This window comes from Caenorhabditis elegans, chromosome V (assembly GCF_000002985.6).
Source record: "Caenorhabditis elegans chromosome V".
NCBI classification, from domain to species: domain Eukaryota; kingdom Metazoa; phylum Nematoda; class Chromadorea; order Rhabditida; family Rhabditidae; genus Caenorhabditis; species Caenorhabditis elegans.
Window position 1 is genome coordinate 20052891 of NC_003283.11, and position 22346 is coordinate 20075236.

A 22346-nucleotide genomic window follows, 5' to 3' on the forward strand; every position below is an offset into this window, starting at 1 on the left:
ATAACATTGCAAATATCAAGGTGTTTGGTAATTTAAACAAATTTTTCGAGAAAAAAAATCATTTGATCCTTAAAATTTATCGAGCGGAATTTCGGAGTGTCGTTTGGGACATTTTTGGGGCACTTGAGGACAGCTAGGACTTTCGAAACTAAGAAATTTGGACTTTACACAAAATTTGCAAAATTTTGACTTCCATATTGACTAGGTTCTGTAACTTGAGATTTTCAGGCCGTTTCAGACCAATTTCAGGCCGATTTAGGCCAAGCATTGAAATAAATGCGGAATATGATTAGATTGTACGTGAAAACGTTTGAATAACATGGTGGTCGGTGATTTAAACAAACTTTTTTTTTTTAATCATATAATTTTTAAACTTTATCGAGCGGAATTTCGGAGCGTCGTTTGTGACACTTGGGGCTAGCTAGGACTTTCGAAAATGAAAAATTTGGATTTTACGCAAAATTTGCAAAATCTTAAACCCCATATTGACCAGGTTTGGAAACTTGAGTTTTTCAGGCCGTTTCAAGCCGATTTCAGGCCTAAAAGGCCCCGTAACAGTTATTCTGAAGACAAAAAATGAGATAATCGAACCATTTATGAATGTATATGTAATGAACGCCTATTTGGACTAGATTCCCAAAAAAGCCTATTGCGGCTTGAAATCGGCCCGAATCGGCCTGAAAGTCAAAGCAATGCTAACCTAGCCAATATGGGTGTCAAAACTTTGCAAATTTTGTGTAGAATCTGAATTTCTAAACAAATTTTGTGTCAAAAGCGATTATAAATTCAAAAAAAAAAGGTTTGGGTACTTGAACTTTTAAACATAAATTTCAAATTTGAACATTTATTGATTGAAAAATCTTGATAGTAAAAGTATATGTAAATCAATAATATTGGAATGCGTAGGATATATTAGAAATGTGAAAAACTGAAATTTTTCAGGGGAAAAAAGGACTTTGGGACCTAAAAATGTCAGAAAAATTGAAAAAGAAGTGGGAAAAAATCATGGAAGTTTGAAGTTTTTGTGCGTAAATTATTGATTTTTGCGTAGAAAAAAGAGGAAAAATTGTGATCAGTACGATGCTCCGAAATTCCGCCGGAATATCGGAGCATCGTACTAAAAACCGGAGAGATTTGTGTGAAAAAGAGGTGAAAATTAGTGGGTTTTTTTACAGATTCGCGGATTTTTTTCAGCTCATTTGAAATTTCCAAGTGGAATTTCCGTCCAAAGTGTAGGTGTTGGTGGAATTTGTGTTGGATTGACTGTACTGAAAGTCGTACGCAGGGTAGCTGGCTGAAAATTAGGATTTTTAAGATTGAAAATTGAAGTTTGGGACATTTGGGGATATCTAGGACTTTTAAGACTAAAAAATTCGGGATCTACACAAAATCTGCAAAATTTTGACACCCATATTGACTGGGTTTTGAAATATTTAAATTTCAGGCCGATTCAAGCCGATTTCGGGCCTATAACGTGAAATTTTTGATACTCAACATTTTTGATCAATAAACTTGAATTACTTGTTAAATTTTCACAAACTGTACAGGTATTTTGGTTGATTTCCAAAACTCGAGATTTTCAGGCCGTTTCAAGCCGATTTCAGGCCTAAAACTGAAAATTTTTCGAAAAATAGTTAATATGGGTGTCAAAAAATTCAAATTTTGTGTTGAATTCAAACTCATCAAAATAATAACTCATGTTTGTATAGAAAATGATGTTTTCACTGAAAAATAGCCGAGCGGAATTTCGGAGTGTCGTTTGGGACACCATTTGGGACACTTTTGGGACACATAAGGCTTGCCAAATTGAAAAATTCAGATTCTACACAAAATTTGCAAAATTTTGACACTCATATTGACTATGTTTTGAAATATTAAATTTCAGGCCGTTTCAGGCCGATTTCGGGCCTGAAATGTGAAATTTCTATTCTTTTTACACTTTTGGTCATGAAACTCAAAACTCCTACCAGTTGTGCACGTATTTTTTATATGTTCCAAAATTCGAGGTTTTTAGGCCGTTTCAGGCCGATTTCAGGCCTAAAATGGCCTAAAATTGAAAATATTCCGAAAATAGTTAATATGGGTGTCAAAAAAAATTCAAATTTTGTGTTGAATTCAAATTCATCAAAATAAAAACTCATGTTTGTATAGAAAATGATGTTTTCACTGAAAAATAGCCCAGCGGAATTTCGGAGTGTCGTTTGGGAAACCATTTGGGACACTTTTGGGACACATAAGGCTTGCCAAATTGAAAAATTCAGATTCTACACAAAATTTGCAAAGTTTTGACACCCATATTGACTAGGTTTTGAAATATTAAATTTCAGGCCGTTTCAGGCCGATTTCGGGCCTGAAATGTGAAATTTCTGTTATTTAAGACTTCAGGTTAAGAAAAACACAACTTTGCGTTGAAATTCTACCAATTGGGCACGTATTGTGGTTATGTTCCAAAATTCGACATTTTTAGGCCGTTTCAGGCCGGTTTCAGGCCTAAAATTTGAAATATTTGGAAAATATTCAATATGAGCGCAATTTTTGTGCAAAATTTGAATTTCTCAAAAAAAAATTGTCCCAGATGTCTGAAAATGTCAAAAACTAAAATACTAAGTTTCGAAATTTTTCGAAAAGTTTCGAAAATCGATAACTCAGTCAGTTTTCAAGATTTTTGCACAAACTCTTCGGTGAAATGTGTATAAATTTTTGTAGTTTTTATGAAAATTAAAAAAAAAAAGTTCCAAGAACACTAACCATATGGATACTGGGCTTGTGGCCTAAAAGAAGAAGTTCCATTGTAGGAAGTGGTGCCAGATGACGAGGAAATTGGATTAATATATGAGTTTACGCCTTTCTGATCGTCAGCTGACGGACTAATTGATTGTTCATCACATTCTTCTTTAATAACTTCCGAAAATTTTAGCTCACTGTCGGTGGTGGCCGGGGATGACGGCTGAACTTCACTCCCAGTAGATCCATTTGAAGATCCACCTCCGGTTGATCTGAAATTCAAATTTTATAAGCCTAAACTTAACAAAAAAAAATTTAAATAAAAAAACAAAAAAAATATCGATAAAAATTCAATTTTTTTTCATTTTCGAGGAAAATTTAAAAAAACTAAAATTTTTAAAACTCGAATATTTCAGTCAATTTTTGAGATTTTTCCCTTATTTTTTTACTATTCCAGGTGAAATTTTTCAAATTTTTAGAAATTCATAATAAAAAACTCACCCATTATTTCCAGAACACGTCACTCCGGAATTACTGGGCGCCAGCGTTTTCTTCTGCTGCCTGGCCTTTGCCCGCCGGTTTTTGAACCAAACCTGGAAAATACTAAGCTGAATGTCCATTTCGATTATTCTATGTACATTCTAACTGCAAATTTTAAAAAATTGTCTTCAAAAAATCGATTTTCAAGTTTTTTCTTTTGAAAGTTTAAAATTTTAACGAAAAAATCGATTTTTTGGAAATCTACAGCTATCTAGTGTAGTTTTCAATGTCAAAATTGAAATCTACGCAAAATTTTGCATGAATTTAACACCCATATCGACTAGTTTCTTGAAAATTGTAATTCGGGCCTCATACGGCCTGAAATCGGCCCGGAATCAGGAATTCCAGCAACTGAAGTCGTTTGTGATTAAATTATTTGGAAACGTTTAGTAATCTTATTATATTCGGACTCCTAAACTGACTAGTTTGTTAGAACTTTTTTTTCGGGCTTACCACAGCCCGAAACTTGGCCCGAAACGGCCCGAAAATGAAAATATTTATTTTTCTTTGTTTTGATATGAATATTTATTTTTTTTGACATGCGCTCACAAATTGAGACTTGCAAAATGGCACTTCGGACCAAAATCGGCCTGAAATCGGCCCGAAACGGCCCGAAACTCAAACTAATGCTTACCTAGTCAATATGGGTGTCAAAACTTTGGAAATTTCACGAAAAATTCAAATTTTTAAACAATAAACTCTACAAACCTGAACTCTGCTCTCGGGGAGTTGAATTTTGTGGGCCATGTCTTCCCGCATGAAAATATCCGGATAGCGGGTTTTTACAAAGTAACTCTCCAGGATTTCAAGTTGATTCCGTGTAAATGTGGTCCGTTCCCGACGTTGTTTTCTAGAAAATCTGAAAATTTTTAACTTACTATTAGAATTTTTTTTTTTTGAAATTAAAAACTTTTGAAAAAAAAAATTTTGAAAAAAAAATTTCTAAAAAAGTTTTTTTTAACAAAAAAATGTTTTCTTACCCCGGTTGGTTAGCATTCCACGACATGCTCCCCATAGTAGCAGTTGGACAATCCGACAAACTCGATGGAATATACATATTTGACTGTAAAAAGCTGTGGCTTCCAACATTCGACGGGAACCCGAGGTGAGATGTCGGGTAGGCACTTTTTTGGTTAAAATATGCAGACATATTTGCGGCGGCTACTGTTGTTGCAGAGCTCACGTTTGGTATATATGACATTGGCTGAAAATTGGGCCAAATTAGTGGAAAATTGGATGATTTTGAGCGGTTTTAGGGGGAGGAACCGGATGAAGGGACACTTTGAGTACATTTTACAACGTTTTAAGTTAGAAATTTGAAATCAGCATGAAATTTGAAGTAAAAATGACCCCCATATTGACTAGTTTGGAAAACTTTCGGTTTTAGGCCAATTTAGGCCGAAAATAGGCCGATTACTGGGCCGAAAAAAAGTTTCTTGTAAGATTTACACCGTTTGAGTAGGAAATTTGAAATCTACAATAAGTTTCCATTGAAATTATCCCTTTGAAAACCTAAGATTTTAAGCCAAGTTTGGGCCGAAATGGGCCATCGTTTGGGCCTAAAAATGTTTTTGGAATATAGTCAAAAATAAAAACCAGTTTTTGGAAACTGTATAAAAATTTCAATCTGTCAAATAAGTATTTCAAAAATTATACTTTTAGGCTAACGTAAGCCAGAAATAGGCCGTTTTCGGGCCGAAAAAGCCTTTAACAGGAATATAGTCAATATGGGGGTCAAATTTTTGGAAATTTGGTGGAGATTACGAATATGAAATTTATCAAGGTCTAGGATGGCCCAAAATGTCCCCAAAATGTCCCCAAATGTCCCCGAAATGGAAAAAGCCCGGAATTTCTCCAATTTTTTGTGATTTTTCTAGAAAATTGGCAATTCTAAACCACTTGACTTGTTGTAAAACAAAACTAAATCAAAAACTGATAGAAAACGAGCAAAAATGTGCGAAAAAGTCAGAGATAGCCATAAAAAATTTTAGCGATTTCTTCTGGAGGAGTACAAAATCTATTGGCTTTCTGACCACTGGTTAATGTTGTTTCTGGGCTTGAAAATTGTGGAATTTAATAGAAAAATAGTGGAAAAGTGCAAAAATTCGGGAAAAACCAGTTTTTTAGAGTTAAATTAGCTTAATTTTCAATTTTTTCAGGACCAGGGGAGTATTTTTTTTGTGTGAAAGTGGAAAGAGTCGGAGCTTGAAAAATGATAAGCTTCTACAAAATTAGTATCACAAACACATGTTTTTACAAAGTTTTTACAAAAATTTGAAAAAAAAAATTGGAACAAAAATTCCAAAAAAAAAATTTTCCGAAAATTTTTTTTTTGATTTTTTGTTCCAATTTTTTTCCAATTTTATTTTTTTTTGCCTCAAAACGCACTGAAAGCTGAAAATAAAGTGAACTCGGGTCCACAGTTGTCGTCGAATATGGGCTCGTTAATGTTGCTCCCTGAGCCAATTGTTGGCTCAACGAAGAGGTCGGGTCATTGTGGTCCATTAGGGATGGGGACGGTTTTGTGTCGGTTTCATCGGGTGATACCTGAAAATCACAATACCAAGTGGATAGTTTCGAAAATAGAAGTTTTTGGTTAGTTTTCAGCGAAAAAATCGGAGTTTTTTGAGTAAAATTAAGATAAATTGAGGCCGGGGACAGCTGGGAACACTCTACAAAAATTTTTAAGTAAGAAATTCGAATTCTCCATAAAATTTGCTGTGGAAATGACACCCATATTGGCTATATTACAGAAAACTTGGGATTTTAGGCTTTTCAGGCCGCTCCAGGCCGGTTTTGGGCCTGAAAATCTGATATTTCAGATTTTTTGTTTAGAAATTAAGATTATACACAAGATTTGTAAAACTGTGACACCCATATTGGCTATGTTAGCATTATTTTGATTTTTGGCCGATTCGGGCCGATTTCAGGCCGCCATATGCTCGAAAAAAAAATTTTTCAGGAATCAAGTCGAATTAGGTATTCAGTTCAATCATCTATTATTTCTCACAGAAAAACTGTTACAGGGCATTTTTTAGGCCTGAGATCGGCCCAAAGCGGCCCGAAAATTCAAAATTTCAGAACATAGCCAATATGGGTGTTAAAACTTTGGATTTTCTGTGTAGATTCCGAATTTGCTAGTGGTAACGTCCAAAAGTGTCCCCAAATGTGTCCCCACAGTGGTGCTGTCTTAATTTTTACCAATTTTGGCCAAAAAACCCCAATTTTTTTGCAGATTACAGGGAAATTAGAAGTTTAAAACAGTTTTAACACAATATTCAGATAAAATTGCAATTTTTTGGGTGAAAAAAAAATAATTGAAAAACTTACAAAATTCCCGCTAGAAGCTGAGCCAGATGATTGGGAGGCTCCGGTTCCGGTTAGGGATGGGGTTGGGATCTGAAAATTGTTTTATTGATTTATTGATTGATTTTTTTTGAATAGTTCTTGTTATATTCATAAAACTGTAATAGATTAAAACAATTTAGACTGAAAAAAATTTAATTTTAAAAAACCCACAAAATTTCCGCTGTTCATTGTAGTTGATCCAGTATTTCCACCAGTTCCAGATCCACTTCCAGACAAATTTTGGGATTGGATCTGAAATTCTGTATTATTTATTTATGGGGAAAAGTTTAGGAAAGTCTGAAAAATCCCAGAAAAAAAAATTAAACATCTCCCAGCTCCCAGGGGTCACCATTGGTTTTGAGTGTTTAATAAAAAAAGTTTTAATTGTAAATTTACAGTTATATAAACAAAAGCTATATACACTTTATAGCCTAATTTTCAAGAAACTACAAAGAATAAAAAATTACGAAAAAAAAATTATTTTAGGCAGAGTTTTGAGTGCTCAAATTTTGAAATTTGGTTTCTAAAAAAAAAAATTTTTTTCGCAAAAAAGCAAATATTTCAAAACTCAATTTTTAGCATAGAAAATAATTAGCATTTGAGGTAGTTGAAATAAATTTAAAAAGTTTATTTTTCAAATGTTTGAATGAAAAAATAAAATTTAAAAATCTCAATTTTGTGAAAAATTGCAATTTTTAAATTTGACTTTCTCGAAAATTTTTAAGTTATGTAGTATGAATCTATACGCATTTGAAAGCTTAGCATTTGTTCTATTCAGAAAAATTTTACATTTCATGAAATGTTAGTACTGTGCAGAGTTATCGGTGCTCAAAGTTAGAACTCATCCGAAAAAAATTGTTTTTGAAAAACTTTGCAATTTTAAAACTTGATTTTTTAAAGTTATCAAAAACATTGCTATATGAATAAAAATGCATTGAACAGCTAGATACTTGCTCAATTTAGAAAAAATAACAAATTGCAAAAAATATCAGTTCTAGGTGGAGCTGTCAGTCCTCAAAGTTGCAGCTCAACTGTAAAAAAGTTGTTTTTTTTTAGTTCAAAAATTTGCATTTTTAAAAATCAATTTTCATTAATCTAGTCTTATTATTTTAATATGAGTTTATATTTATTCAACAGATAAATATTTGTTGAATTAACGGATATAAGAAATTGCAGAAAAATATCAGTTTCAAATAGGATTATTAGTGCTCAAAGTATGAGCTCAATCAAAAAAAAATTTTTTATAAGTTGAATTCTTAAATATTAGTTTTCATCAATGTGGTTTTATTATTCTACTATGAATTAATACATATTAAATAGCCAGTTTTTTGTTTTATTTGAAAAAATAAAAAAATATTACAAACTTGCACTTCTGAGTAGAGTCATCAGTGCTCAAAGTATGAAAATCAATCAAAAAAAATTTTTGAAAAAATTTGCAATTTTAAAAGTCAAATTTCCTAATATTTTTCAAAGGTTTGTAATTTAAGTTTATATGTCATCACAAACCTAATACCGCAATATTTAAAAAATTAAAAAATTGCAAAAAAAATTGGTTCCAAGTAATGTTATCAGTGCTCAAAGTTGAAGAACAACCAACAACAAAAAAAATTTTGAAAAAAAGTTGCAATTTTAAAAGTCAATTTTCCTGATAGTTTTGAAAGGTTTGTATTTAAATTTATATGTTATCGAAAGCCCAATATGTGATCTACTCAAAAAATTAAAAAATTAGCAGAAAATATCAGGCTTAAGTAAAGTTATCAGTGCTCAAAGTATGAGAATAACCAGCAAATTTTTTTTGTTGTTTTTTATTTTTATTTTTTTAAAAACTTTTTCGAACCGAAATGTCAAATTTTGAAGGAAAGATTTTCAATTTAAATCTAACATAAGAAATTAAAATTTATCCCGCATACTTACCCATTGTATCACTTACGCAGCAGTTACCAATACAAAAAAGAATCAGGTGATAACAAATGCACAAGTAAGTATGCGGGGTGATGGGGTGGGGGGAGGGAGGGGACCCCCCGAAAAAGCTGCTAAAATCCGCTTTTTAGGATTATGTCCTTAAATCTTAGGGTATTAAACACTCGAACCCGGTGGGGGGGGGGGATACCTGGGGCACCCAAAAGAAGGGCTCATCCCTCCTCACGGGGCATCAAAATGCGATTTTCTCGGCCAACGCCAATCCATTCCAAATAAACCGCCCATTTTTCTCGCCGCTCTCTTTGTTTTCCATGCTTTCTACGCTTTGTGACCGTACCACGTTTGGCTCCGCCCACTTTTCGGGCCAATGTTGGGGACACGGCGGCGGGCGGGGGGAGGAGCCCACCCCTGCAGTTTTGAATTGGTGTGGGTGGGGGGGGGGCCTTATTAATTGCTTTATTGATTTTTTTAAAAGGAAACTGTAGGTTTTAATTGTGCACTGACCCTATTTTTAAGAAATTTAGTTAGAAAGTGTGAAATTATTTCCAACAAAAAAACAACTTTTTTTTGGAAATTTTTTTTTGATCTATTTATGCTTATCCTGTGCACTTTAAAAAATTGTGTGCATTTTGAAATTCTTGGAAAAGGACATAAAAAAATTTTCAAACATTTTTAAAAAATTTCAGGCCATCATAACTTTTTTCTAAATTGATCTATTTTTATAAGTCTAGAATTGTTTAAATGTTTATTTTACGTACTTATAGAATTTTTAATTATATATGTTAAAAAACTGAGCAAAAATCTTGAAAGTTCGACATCAATTGTTTAATTTTTTAATTTTCCAAAAAATTGAAATTTTCAACCCCAAATTCAAATCTTCATAACTTTCTTCAAAATCAACCGACTTTGAATTTTGTTCATCTTTTTAATATTAATTTTTGTGCTTTTTAAGTATTATTTAAACAATTCTATTAAAAACCATATACACATACCGAAAACTTTTTTTTTTTGGTTTTAGAAACTCTCAGTTGAATTTTTTTTTAATTTTAGCTTTATTTTTAAACCTTCATAACTTTTTTCAAATTTGGTCAATTTTAACTTTAATTATACTATTTGAAAGCTTATTACTGTGTTATTTAGGCAATGTTTTTCAAAAAAATTCACTATGCAGTTGAAATTTAGACATTTTAGAGGAAATATTTATGAAAAAATTTTTTTTTTGGCCCCCAAAAAAACGCAAAAAAAATTTTTCCCCCAAATCTCCCGCAACCGTAATTTTTGATATATAATCAACCGGAGCGTGTCTTGTTATTTCAACGCATCCGTGACGCTGCTCCGCGAGCACATCGTGATGAGCGCTACTGTTTGCCTCCAATTTTGGGACTGTGGTGTGGTACTGGCTACCGTAATCTCCCGTGTGTGTGTACCTTTCTCATCAAACAAAACAATTGATTTAGTTTGGGTTAAGCAATGGAATCTGTTTCGCTTTTTGCTTGTTGGAGGAAAAATTTTTTTTGGGAAACTAAATTTTTTTGGAATTTTTTTTAACCTACCTAGAATTTTTACAGTTGGCGTAAAATTGTGCACAGTTCACAAAATAAAATTATACTAACCTAAAAGCTTGAAAATAGGCGACTCAAGTATATATGGTAACTTGGTAGTATATTAATTTTGAGCAGATCTATAAAGTGTCCCATTGCGGTTTGATCTACAAAAAATGCGGGAATTTTTGCCCAAAACAATGTGACGTTAGCTGCTTTTATAGTCAATATATTTTTCTTTTGGATGTGGCTTAAACCTCGAAAATGAGACAATTTTAAACCAAGTTATGATAGCTTGAAAATTAAAGAAAAAATTCGGTAAAAAATTTTTTTAATCAGAAAATTTGAAATTTTCAAAGTTTTTAGATTTTTTTTGCAGTTTACAATACTTACTAGTGCTTGTTTTTCACAGATCTGGGCTTTAAATTTTACTACAAATAAGCTTTTTATGTACATTTCAAGCAAAGTTATGGCTAGTCAAAGTTTATGAAAAACTCAAAAAAAGTTTTGAAAAAAACATTTTGAAAACTTTTTTTGGTGACAAATCTTTGAACGTTATACATACTGCTCAAATTGCTCATTTTTTGAGCTTTATAACAAAATTGAAACTGGCTTCAACGGTCCATTTTCAGCAAAGTTACGAAGGTTTTACATTGGCGCCCCCGGTGAGGGGCGGAGCCTAAACTACAGTAACTGGCCACTCAAATTGTTTGAATTCAAGGGAATTTAAAGGTCTAAAAGCACAATTCGAAATGTTTTTAGGTATGTATATAGTTAAATAGCAGTTTGGAAATTTTTGAAAAAAAAAAAAAAATTTTGAATAAAATTTTTTTTTTCGAAAATTTGCATTGAATTTTTGTCTAAATTTTCAATTAAAATTATTTTAACTGCTTAATATTGTTTTCAAGCTGTTTTGCCTAAAAAACCGGCTTCAAGCCCCTCTAAACGGTTTTTAACGGGTTATCCTCCTAAAATACCATCTGAGATCTGAAATCTGAAATCTGAAATCTGAAATCCTAAGCTAAAGGCTTAATGGTTAATAAGCTTCATAGGCTACAAGCTACACAAAAAAATTTAATGGGACTTTAAAGGAATCGCAGAAAAAAATGCTTTAAAACTTTTAAGAAAAAAAATTTTTTTTGGAAATTATTTTTCGGACCTACCAATTCAACAATAGAGTCGGATGGAGCTGAGGAAGACGTCAAGGACATGAAGCAGGAATATATGACAAATGAAATACGGATTTCAGGGATTTTCGGGGCGGCTTCTGATCCATTTTCCAATCAGTCTAATGGAGCTACTACAGTACCCCCCGGGGATCCTGGGATGAGCTGTAGAGATTATCTTATACCTACGTAGGTATATATATATATATATATATATATATATATATATATATATATATATATATATATATATATATATATATATATATATATATGTTAATATTAATATGCATCATAATAATAATGGAAATTAATTTGTGAATATTGGGAAATTTTTCGACATATTTTTTCAGGGAACGCGGCGGTCTGGAAATTCTGAAAATTCTGAGAATCTGAAAAAAAATCTGAAAAAAATTTCGAAGCATAAATCAAATATTTCGAATATTTTAGCACCTGGAAATTCAAATTTTGAGAATTTTTAACGTAGTAAAAATTTGATATGAATTTTTTACCATTTTTCAAAAATTGTCAAAATTTCAAATTTTTTAAACTGCGATTTTCAAATTTTCAAATTAATTTTAACACATCATAGTTATACCAGTATTGTTAAAAATTGTCTCAGCTACTACAAAACAAAAATTATTACTTTGTAGGGTGCTCATGAAAAGAATCTATTCTAAAAAATTGAACAAAAAAAATTTTTGGAAAAAAAATTTTTTTGGAAAATATTTTCAAAATACATTTTTTCCAGATCTCAGTTTAATTTATACATGTTCACAAATTATAGGTGTTTAGCGAAAAATTTTAGCATCCCAACAAACTATGTTATGACAGTTTAAAATAACATAATAATTTTGAATTTTTTTTTTTTATTTTTCAATTTGATTTTTCAGGTTTTCAACTAAATTCTATCAAAAAACTTATAACATCAATCTTGTAGCAAATTTTTTCAGCTATCCAAAAACAATAAATTCCATTTCACAACTCCACAACAAACCAAGTTATGCGCCTTTAAACTAGTACCCCTCCACCCCTAGCAAGTGGTAATCCTTTATTGACTCTCGACTGACCAACCGATGTCCGTTTTCTCCTTGAAAAGTGTTAATACACTTGTCAAACTTTCCTCCCCATCTTTTTGCGGTATATAGTCTCTATATGTCGGCTGTCACTTAAAAGGACCCTGCAAACGAGTGCCGATGCGGGTGGGGGGGGGGGGGGGGAGGCATGTGTTATGGGTAAATAGACCGGAAACGAGAGGATACGGTGATTATGGTGTTAACAGTGAAGGGGTTTAGTAGGTGTTAAAATAGTGATAGAAAACTTTTGATAAACTAGAAGGAAATTTGAATTTTGGTTATTTGAAGAAAAAAATTTGAAAACTAAAAAAAAAATTTTTTTTTCGAGTATCACTTTTTGAAACCTTGTGATTTTTATTTTGTTATTTTTCAAGTTGTTCGAAATTAACGTTATCTTAAACAACTTTTCATGAACTAAACAAAAATCTATTTTTTATAATTATCGGGTCAATGTGTACTAAGTTATGAGCATTTGAAAATCAGTTAAAATTTCAAAAACAAATTTTTTTGAGAAAAACATTTTTGAAACTTATTTTTTCAATTTTTCTAAAAGCACCACAAAGATGTTCTAACATGGGTTTAATACAATTTTTAACCAGCTTTTCAAAAATTGTGTTATTTTTGTACAGAAACTAATATGACATGAGTTATAATGTTTCAAACAGTGAAAAAAATCGTGAGAATTTTTTTAAAAAGAAATTTTTGAAAATCAATTATTTTATTTTTCTGAAATCATCAAATAATTGTTTTAACATGAATATAATGAAGTATTTAGCCAGCTTTTCAAAAAATTTATCACATTTTTCAAAAGCTGATATGAACTGAGTTATGGCACTTCAAACATTGAAAAAAATTGTGAATATTTTTTTAAAGTAAGTTTTTGAAAATCAATTGTTTCATTTTTCTGAAAGTACTACATAAATGTTTTAACATGTGTTCAATACAGTTTTTAATCAGCTTTCCAAAAACTGTACCAATTTTTTCCAAAGATAATATGAAATTAACTAAGTTATGCTACTTCAAATATAAAAAAAATCAATAAAAAATTTTTTTTTCGAAAATTTCCAAAACACCTTAAACCCTTCTTAAAACATTTCAACTCAACTATAAGTATATTGACTCGTCAACTCATATGACTAATACCTAAATTCAGTGTCTAACGGTCTCTTACTGTCTCCCCTCTCTCAACTTTTCAGTATACAAATGGCAGCTAAGCACCGGCTCATCCGTACGGCTCAACGGGGTCCTTGTGTGATGGGAGTAGTGGAGGAGTGTCCAAATCATTTTTCACAAAACTGTGCAGTTGAGACGGTGTCTGACTGCTTATATTTAGTAGAAAACGTTTTTTGAAATTTTTTGAAAAAAAAACAACTTTTGATTTTTTTTTTAAATTAATTTTTATCAAAGTTTTTAATATTGATATAACTTTAAATTACTAGTTTTTGAAATACACATTTTTAAATTTTTAAAGTATAAAAACATTATAGTCTAGCGCTTGCATTTATATGCTATGCAACTTGCCAAAGTTTCAAATAGGCCGACGAAAAAAAAAATTTCGGACAAAGTTTTTTTGAAACCAATTTTACACTGTTCCCCTGAGTATGGTAACTTAAAATTAAATATTACCTAAATAAGATTTTCACAAACTTTTCAAAAATAGTTTTAAAAATGTTCTAGAGCCTATTCTACATTAAGTTATGCGCCTTTAAACTCGGCACAAAATTTCGGAAAAAAAATTGTGTTGAAAAGTTTTATGGAACTTTGAAACTCAGTTTGGTCAGTTTTCAGAAACATTTTTTTAAATTCAAATTGCGTTTTTTGAATTAATTTTTAATTAGCTATTCAAAAAACTAAGTCAATTTTTTAAAAGTTTATTTTCCACTGAGTTACAGCCGTTTGAAGTTGAAAAAATTTTGTAAAAAAAAATTTTTTTTTTCAAAAATTTATATTTTTTAAAGATACATAAAATATTTAAACATCCTACAACCTATAACCTTTACCTTCCGGTGTAGCAGTTCTTAACACCATAATTCCAGGGTACGCTTGAGGTGTTGCGTAATCGAGGTGTCATGTCCATCACTCGCAAATAACCGTGTATATTTTCTATTATGTAATATAAATCATCAGTGTGATGTTATCTTGACATATTTGTTAGGTTCAATGACAAATTTGTGCCAGGATTTTGAAATTTGGGGTTAGAAATCCGAAAAAAAAATCTTTCCAAGAAAAATTGTTGGAGGTTCATATCTCTGTAAATTTCAAAGATATTAAAAAAAACTCAAACTATAATAATATAGACAAATATATAACTTATATGATCATGCTAATAACGTTTTTATAAAACCAAACGCAGTAGTGATAAAAACATCCAAGCTAGGACCTAATCGATGCACCATGTACTTTTTTATCTTTGGAAGCATATATCTCGGTTCATTTGGAAAATATATCAAAATTATTTCAACTATGACAATATAGACAATATAAACTTATGTATAACTAGTATAAAAATAATCACAAAATTTGTTAAAATTCGAGACAACCGAGATATAAACTACTAAAGCTGGACACATAAATATTGTCGATGTACCATGTCATTTTTGGAGGTCTATATCTTTGTTCATTTTAAAGATATCAACATAATTTAAACTATAACAATATAGACTACTATATTACTAATATAATTACAATATCAACTTTTTGAAAAAGTCAAAGACAACCAAGATATAAACCGTAAAACCTAAGAAAATCCGCACCATGTCCTTTTTAACTTTGGAGGTCTACAACTCTGTTTATATTAAGGATATCAATACATTTTCAACCATAGTAATATAGACTAATACATTACTAGTATAGTAACAACACTAACTCTTTTAAAATTTTAAAGCCAACCAAGATATAAGCCCATTAACCTTTGAAAACTTTGAGACCCTATACCTCTGTTAATTTTGAAGATATTAATATATTTTTAACAATAAGGATATAGACTAAAGTATGATTAAAACAAAACTAATAACAAATTTTTGTTAAAACCTTAGACAGCTGAGATAGAAACTACTAAATCTAGGCATATAACCATTGTCGATGCACCATGCCCTTTTTCAACTTTGGAGGTCTACAACTATGTTCATATTAAAGATGTCAATGTATTTCTTACTATGTAGATCAATTACTAACAAATATTTTGCTAGTTGAAAGTTTTCGATAAAACCAAAACCAACCGAGATATGACCCCTTGAAGCCATATTTTCTAAGTACATACATTCTATTTTCGGAATTTCACAAAATCGATTTCCTACAAAACTCTACCCTTTTCCTTCCACAAAAATTCCTCTAGCCGTCTGTCATCACCCCCTACATTGGGACAGAGACACACAGCTACAGTACCCCATGCCTGGGTCTCCAGTAACCTCACACTATTTCCATATTGTTTGTCGTTTCGAAAGGCAAAACCGAAACGAAGCGAGTCGTCGCGAGACTAAAACGAGAATATCGACGAGAAAGAAAGAGATGGAGAGACCCAAGAAGAACATTTGGTCGTGGGGGTTTTTGAGTTTTTTTGGAAAAAACGGGGATCGAAACTCTATACAATTTACCGCACTGTTTTCACGCATAGTTACCCAGGATTCAAAGAAATATCCAAAGAAGGGAGTACCCCCGCTAATCCTCAGATTGACCCTTTTGGTTGGCGGGAAGGGGCAAGTACATTTTAAAGGACCAGGTGTGTTTGGCGGGAGGTAATACTGTTGAGTTTGTACCGACACATTTGGCATGGATATTCAAATATGCGGAAATAATTACTATCACCTTCTGGTAAGGGGGTTAAAATTTTAAAGACCGTACAAAAAACTTTACTTTTTGAGCATTTTTGGATGTCAAAATTGTTTTAATTTTAAATATATTACTTAACTATATATTGACTATACTCGAACTTTTGCAAGTTTATAGAATTTTTCAAAAATGCTAGAACATTCTAGAGTTTTCTAAAAAAAAATTTAGAAAATTCTAGAACATTCCACAGTTTTTTTGGAACTTTTCGTAATTTTTTTCTCAGAAAATTTGAATTCCCGCCAAAAACATTTTTAAAAGAAAGTTTGAATTCCCGCCAAAAAATTTGTTTTATAAAATTCAAATTCCCGCCAAAAATGTTATTTTCAAAAAATTTTAATTCCAACCAAAATGTTTCTCAGAAAATTTGGATTCTCGCTAAAAAATTTCTTAGAAAATTTGAATTCCCGCCAAAACTTTTTCTCAGAAAAATTGAATTCCTGCCAAAACTTTTTTCTGAAAATTTGAATTCTCGCCAAAATGTTTTTTTTTACAATTTGAATTCCCTTTAAATAATTCTCAAAAAAATTTGAATTCCCGCCAAAACTTTTTCTCAGAAAAATTGAATTCCCGCTAAACTTTTTCTCAGGAAATTTTAATTCCCGCCAAAACTTCTTCTCAGAAAAATTGAATTTCCCGCCAAAAATTTTCTCGGAAAATTGAATTCCTGCCAAAACATTTTTCTGAAAATTTGAATTCCCGACAAAAAAATTTTCTCAGAAAATTAGAATCCCCGCTAAACTTTTTCTCAGGAAATTTTAATTCCCGCCAAAATGTTTTTTTTAGAAAATTTCAGTTCCCGCCACAATTTTTTTTAGAAAATTTGAATTCCCGCGACAATTTTTTTTTTTGAGAAAATTTGAATTCCCACCAAAATGTTATTTTTAGAAAATTTGAATTCCCGCTAAGATATTTGTTTTATAAAATTTAAATTCCCGCCAAAACTTTTTTGTCAAAAAATTTAAATTCCCGCCAAAATGTTTTTTTTAGAAAGTTTGAATTCCCGCCGAAAATATTCCCAGAAAATTTGAATTCCCGCGACAATTTTTTTTGTTGAGAAAATTTGAATTCCCGCCATGATGGGTTTATATACGGAGAATTAAATCCGAGCAATTTTAGATGTCAATTTTTACCAACCAAATTTTTGTTCAATGCACCATGTCATTTTCTTCAAAGCGTAAATCTCCGTTAATTTTAAACTTTTTGGAAAATGTTCAAGTATAAATTTATAAACTTATAAATTTAAAACCAGGAAATTATGAAGAAAATCGGGCTATTTCACATGGTGACTTTGAAAAAGTATAGTTATGTACTAAATAAAAAGGTGCATTACTTTTTTAAGAACAGAAAAAATTTTAAAAAATGAGCTAAGCAGTGTGAAATCTCTATCGACATCCAGAATTGCTCGGAACCAAAATTATTTATTTTTAAACATGCTGAATTTAATAAAACTACTAATTTTTAAAGTTTTGCCCAAAACTCTGCTTATGAGCCTGTACCATTGCTGTCAGCGCGGATCATATAGCCCAAGCAAGTGACAGCGGGCTGGCAGGGCCCATTTTTGGAGTCTTAGACCTTATCTCGTGGAAACAGTTATAGTTGGGTTATTCGATATGCTGAATCCAGAAAAAAACCCTAAATTTCAAAAAAAAACCGGCTAAAATTTGCATTTTAATGGTATTTAATCGTACATATGTACCTACTATCTCGTTCTTCACCCAATTAATTCCAAATTCAATGAGCTTCTTCTTCTCTTTTCCCGGCAGCCGGTAAAAGTCCATTAGCACCAGAGGGGGAGACACATCTTCCTTAAAACGTTATGCAAATGAGAATTGAGCCCCACTGAGCGCCGAAGGAGCAGAAGAAGAAGAAGTCAGTGCTCTTCAGGCGTGGGAACAGAGGTGCCCCCTGGAGGGGGATTATGGTAGACATTTGGGGGGTGGGAAAGTTATTTTATGGAATTTTCAGAGTGAAGTTTGTGGTTCTAGGGGTGTCGTAAGGGGAATTTTCTGGAAAAATTTCAAAAATTTGGGTCCCATCACGAAAAGGCCCATGGCACAAGGAAGCTTAGGCCCTATGATTTTAAAACTGAAAAAATTCAAAAATCAAGAATTTCTAAATGATTTTTATAATTAAAGTTGGTCGAATATAAAAATTCGAGTTTAAAAGTTCCGTCTTTGAAAAAAATTAATTTAAAAAAAATTAAAAAAAATTTTTTAGGTCCCGTCACGAAAAGTCCTATGGTACTGTAGGTTTTGATTTTTACAGTTTTTCAATTGAAAATCTTGAAATACAAGAACTTTTACATATTTCTAAGTTTTAACAAAGTTGATAGCAAAAAAAATAGTATTAAAAAACTAAGTTGTTTTTAAAAAAATCCAAAAAAAAATTTTTTGGAATTTTTGGGTCTTGCCACGAAAAGTCCTGCGGTACTTTAGCTTTTGATTTTTACAATTTTACAATTTTTGAATTGAAAAATCTAGAAATTCAAGAATTTTCACTTTTTTCATCAAGTTGATAGCAAAAAATAAGTATTTTAAAAGCGAAGTTAAAAAATATTCAAAAAAAAAATTGTTTTTTTTTCGAATTTTTGGGTCCCGCCACGGAAAGTCCTATGGTACTATAGGTTTTGATTTTTACTATTTTACAATTAAAAAATCTTAAAATTCAAGAATTTTTACATATTATAGAGTTTTCAGCAAGTAGAAACTGTGAAATTTGACTTTTTGAAACAAGAGTTTAAAAATTTCCAAAAAAAAATTTTTTGGAATTTTTGAGCCCCGCCACGAAAAGTCCTGTGGTACTGTAGGTTTGGATTTTCACAATTTGTCAATTGAAAAATCGTGAAATTTAAGAATTTTTGCATATTTCTAAGTTTCATCCCATGTCGATAGCTAAAAAATAAGTCTTAAAATAGCAAAGCTTGGAAAGAAATCCAGAAAAAAAAAAGTTTTTTTGGAATTTTTGGGTCCCGCCACGAAAAGTCTTGGGGCACTTTAGCTTTTGATTGTTACTATTTTACAATTGAAAAACACTGAAATTCAAGAATTTTTACATAATTTCGAGTTTAAAGCAAGTAGAAACGGTGAAATTTGAGTTTTTTAAATCAATGTTTGAAAAAAAAAAAATTTTCAAAATTTTTATTTTTTCAAATTTTCCGCCAAAAAATATTATTTTCATTCAAAAATTTTTTTTTAAACAGGTGCACCGACTAATCCGAAAAATGGTTATCCACCCCCCCTCCCCCCCTCAAATAATTACAGTCTTCCCCTGCAGAATTATGTAACCCCAACGGTTTCCGGCCACCCGCAGCTGCTCAGGAATTGCACAATGATCCGAAAGTGCTCTGTGTGCACACATTATTGCCAAACCACGTGGCATTTAAAGGAACATGGGTGTAACTGATACATGAGGTGACAGTTGGTATTTTGGGGGAAAAGGGAGACTAATTAATATTTATGGAGTGTGAAATTGCGGGGGGAAGGGGTTAAATTTGTAGTAGAATAGGGGCAAAAAATTATTTTTTAAACATAGTTTTTTCATAAAGTTAAAAATAACAAAAGAAAAAAGCAAAAATTGAAAAAAAAATTTTTTTTGAAATTTCAATTTTTTTTTCAAAAAATATTTAAAACTCAAATTTGGTGTTTTTTTTACAAATTAATTTTCTTTCATGTAGTTTTGAAAAAATCCCGTCAAAATAAATAATACCCTGCCAGTATTGAAAAGTAATCGTTATTATTTTTAACGTCTCTAATAATGAACATATTTATAAAATTATTTTTAATGGCAATTAGAATTTTTCCAATCATAAATTTTAAAGTAACCTCAATCCCATGGCTGATATAAATTAACTGTGCCTATTTGTATTATCAAGCAATTAATATATACATATATATAAATATATATATATATACATACTATATTAGTTATTTAACATATATATATATATATATATATATATATATAGTTATTAGATATTAATTATATTTCATCAAAAGTTTAAAAGTAATTCTATTATAGCTATTAATAGCATTATGTAATATGTATGTACAAATACTAAAGATTAATGTTAACTGATATTTTGAATGCTGGTATTAAATGTAATTCCCTGATTATTTCAGTATTACTATTAGTACTTTTCATATTTTAACAATTTCTTAAAATTCATTCTGTTTGCATTTTTATGGCACCTTTTTATAACACTTAAGTATAAACTATTATATCATACGTGACACGTTTATAAAACAATTAGTAGTAGGTCACTTCTTGACCGTAATCCATCTCCATTTTTATGATGAGTGTGTGTGTGTGTGTAGATCATATAATAGTTATATACAACAACTTCCTTCTCTCTCCTATTTTAAATAATCCCTGCGCGGAACTATTCAAACTGTTCGGTTGGTAGTATATAATCCTTACCTCCTCCTCATCATCAACTATTATTTACAACCGGTTATGGGGTCCCCTTATGAGGTAAAGTATACGGTAGGGAATCAGGGGGGGGGGGGGGTCTGGTGAAAACATTTTTTTTCGCGGAGTAGGAGTCATTTGGTAATTATCTCTTCTCGCGCGTCTTACAATCATTATTGGGGCACTTTAATCGTTTAATGGTTGTAGAGGATTGGAGTAAGGGCGCGAAATATGGGTACTGTAAGGCTTTGGAGAGATTTTGGGATACTTGGGGATTTTTTGAAAAAAAAATTTTTGAGGTTATATATACATATATATATATATATATAGTATATATATATATATATATATATATATATATATATATAGAAATAAGGTGCTGTAAAATTTTAAATGAACATTTTTTAAATTTTTTTTGGAAATTTTTGAAAAAAATTTTTTTCAGCTTTTTCAGATTTTCAGAATCCTTGTATACATTTGGGAAATATAGTTTTTTGTTGTAAAAAAATAATATTCTGTCAAGGTTTAACAATATGCAAAACTAGAAAATAAAATTAGGAGATTTTTTGAAAAAATTCCAAAATTTCGAAAAAAAATTTTTTTTGAAAAATCTTCAATATTTCATTATTTAGATTCATTTTGGCAATGTTTTTTTTTCCCTGTTAATTATCTGGAAAATTCAAATTTTTCTACATTCAAGTTCTGGCTATTTCAGAATTTTCAGATTTACATTCTACACGAGGCCTTGCTTTTTTTCAGGTTTTTCAGGTTTTCAGATATACTTTTTTGTTAGCACTAGCATTTAAAAATTAAACGTTGTTTAAACATGTTTATTAGTTGCAAAAAATTTGAAGTTTTTGAAAATTTTTTTTTACAAATTTGCAAAAAAAAAAAATTTTTTTTCCAAATTTTCAAAAAATTTTTTTTCAAATTTTCGAAATTTTACTACTGTTTTTACACCAAACTCAATTTTTAATGTCTAAAACATCTATCAATACACAATACATCACATTTTTCAAATTCCGGAACCAGTCTATTGGCACACAGATAACAACACAACATGTTATTCATAACAATCAAAAAAACTGTCAAAAAAGGGTGTGATAATCGGCTTAACGTCTCCCTTATCAACTGAATACATTATCAATTGTGTGATATATACACGTAACTGTACAAAAATTAATTTTAAATTCGGAAACAAAAAAAAATTTTGGAAAAGGGGTTTTTTTGGGACAAGCCTTTGGAGCTCAGAAAAAAATGAAAATTTTTCGAAGAATTACAAATCTGAATGAACATTAGTTTGTAGTTTGTAGTTCATTAGACTACAAAATACAACCTTTTTTTTAGTAAACCGTGCATTGCCTCGAAAAACCAAAATTTTTAGAGGTGTGAAAAAAATTTTCCAAAAAAAAAATTTTGTTTTTGCAATTTTTTGTAGTTTGTAGTTTAACTAACTCTTAATAGTTACTATTATAATATTATACATTTTATATATTTACCACACATAAAATCAATAAATATTTGCACCCGGATATGTATGTATGTGCAAATTAAGTGAAGCTCGTCTATCTTGCTCCACGGAGCCCAGAAGGGGAAGTGTGACCTATTTGTCCGTAAGCTAACTCGGACTATTTGTATTACAGATTACCCACAGTCCTATACACATTTTGTATTTACCCAAGAGGGTCATCTCCACTTGCACTGTATCCTTTTTTATAGAGTGCACACGCACGGGGGCTCTTAAGAGAGAGGGTTCACACCTTTCAAGTGGTGTTAGGGAATGGGGGTATTGATGG

The 22346-nt window shown here is 30.9% G+C and overlaps 1 protein-coding gene across 4 annotated transcripts; it reads right to left on the reverse strand.

Moving 5' to 3' along the window:
• Positions 1-828: 828 nt before the first annotated feature.
• ttx-1 (Homeobox protein ttx-1) lies at positions 829-11286 on the reverse strand (the record flags this gene model as incomplete). 4 transcript variants are annotated; one of them, NM_001330887.2, is made up of 9 exons in its annotated part: positions 829-1294; positions 2749-2996; positions 3226-3317; positions 3973-4123; positions 4245-4468; positions 5653-5811; positions 6595-6663; positions 6784-6872; positions 8527-8530. In NM_001330887.2, the coding sequence occupies 9 exons, from the start codon at positions 8528-8530 to the stop codon at positions 1191-1193; spliced, it is 1140 nt and encodes a 379-aa protein (NP_001317838.1). The 4 variants fall into 4 exon arrangements, with proteins under 4 accessions (NP_001317838.1, NP_001024213.1, NP_001024212.1 ...); NM_001029041.3 differs by lacking the exon at positions 8527-8530 and adding an exon at positions 11237-11286 and having other exon boundaries at positions 830-1294; positions 6784-6864; NM_001029042.5 differs by lacking the exons at positions 5653-5811; positions 8527-8530 and adding an exon at positions 11237-11284 and having other exon boundaries at positions 6784-6864.
• Positions 11287-22346: the final 11060 nt, after the last annotated feature.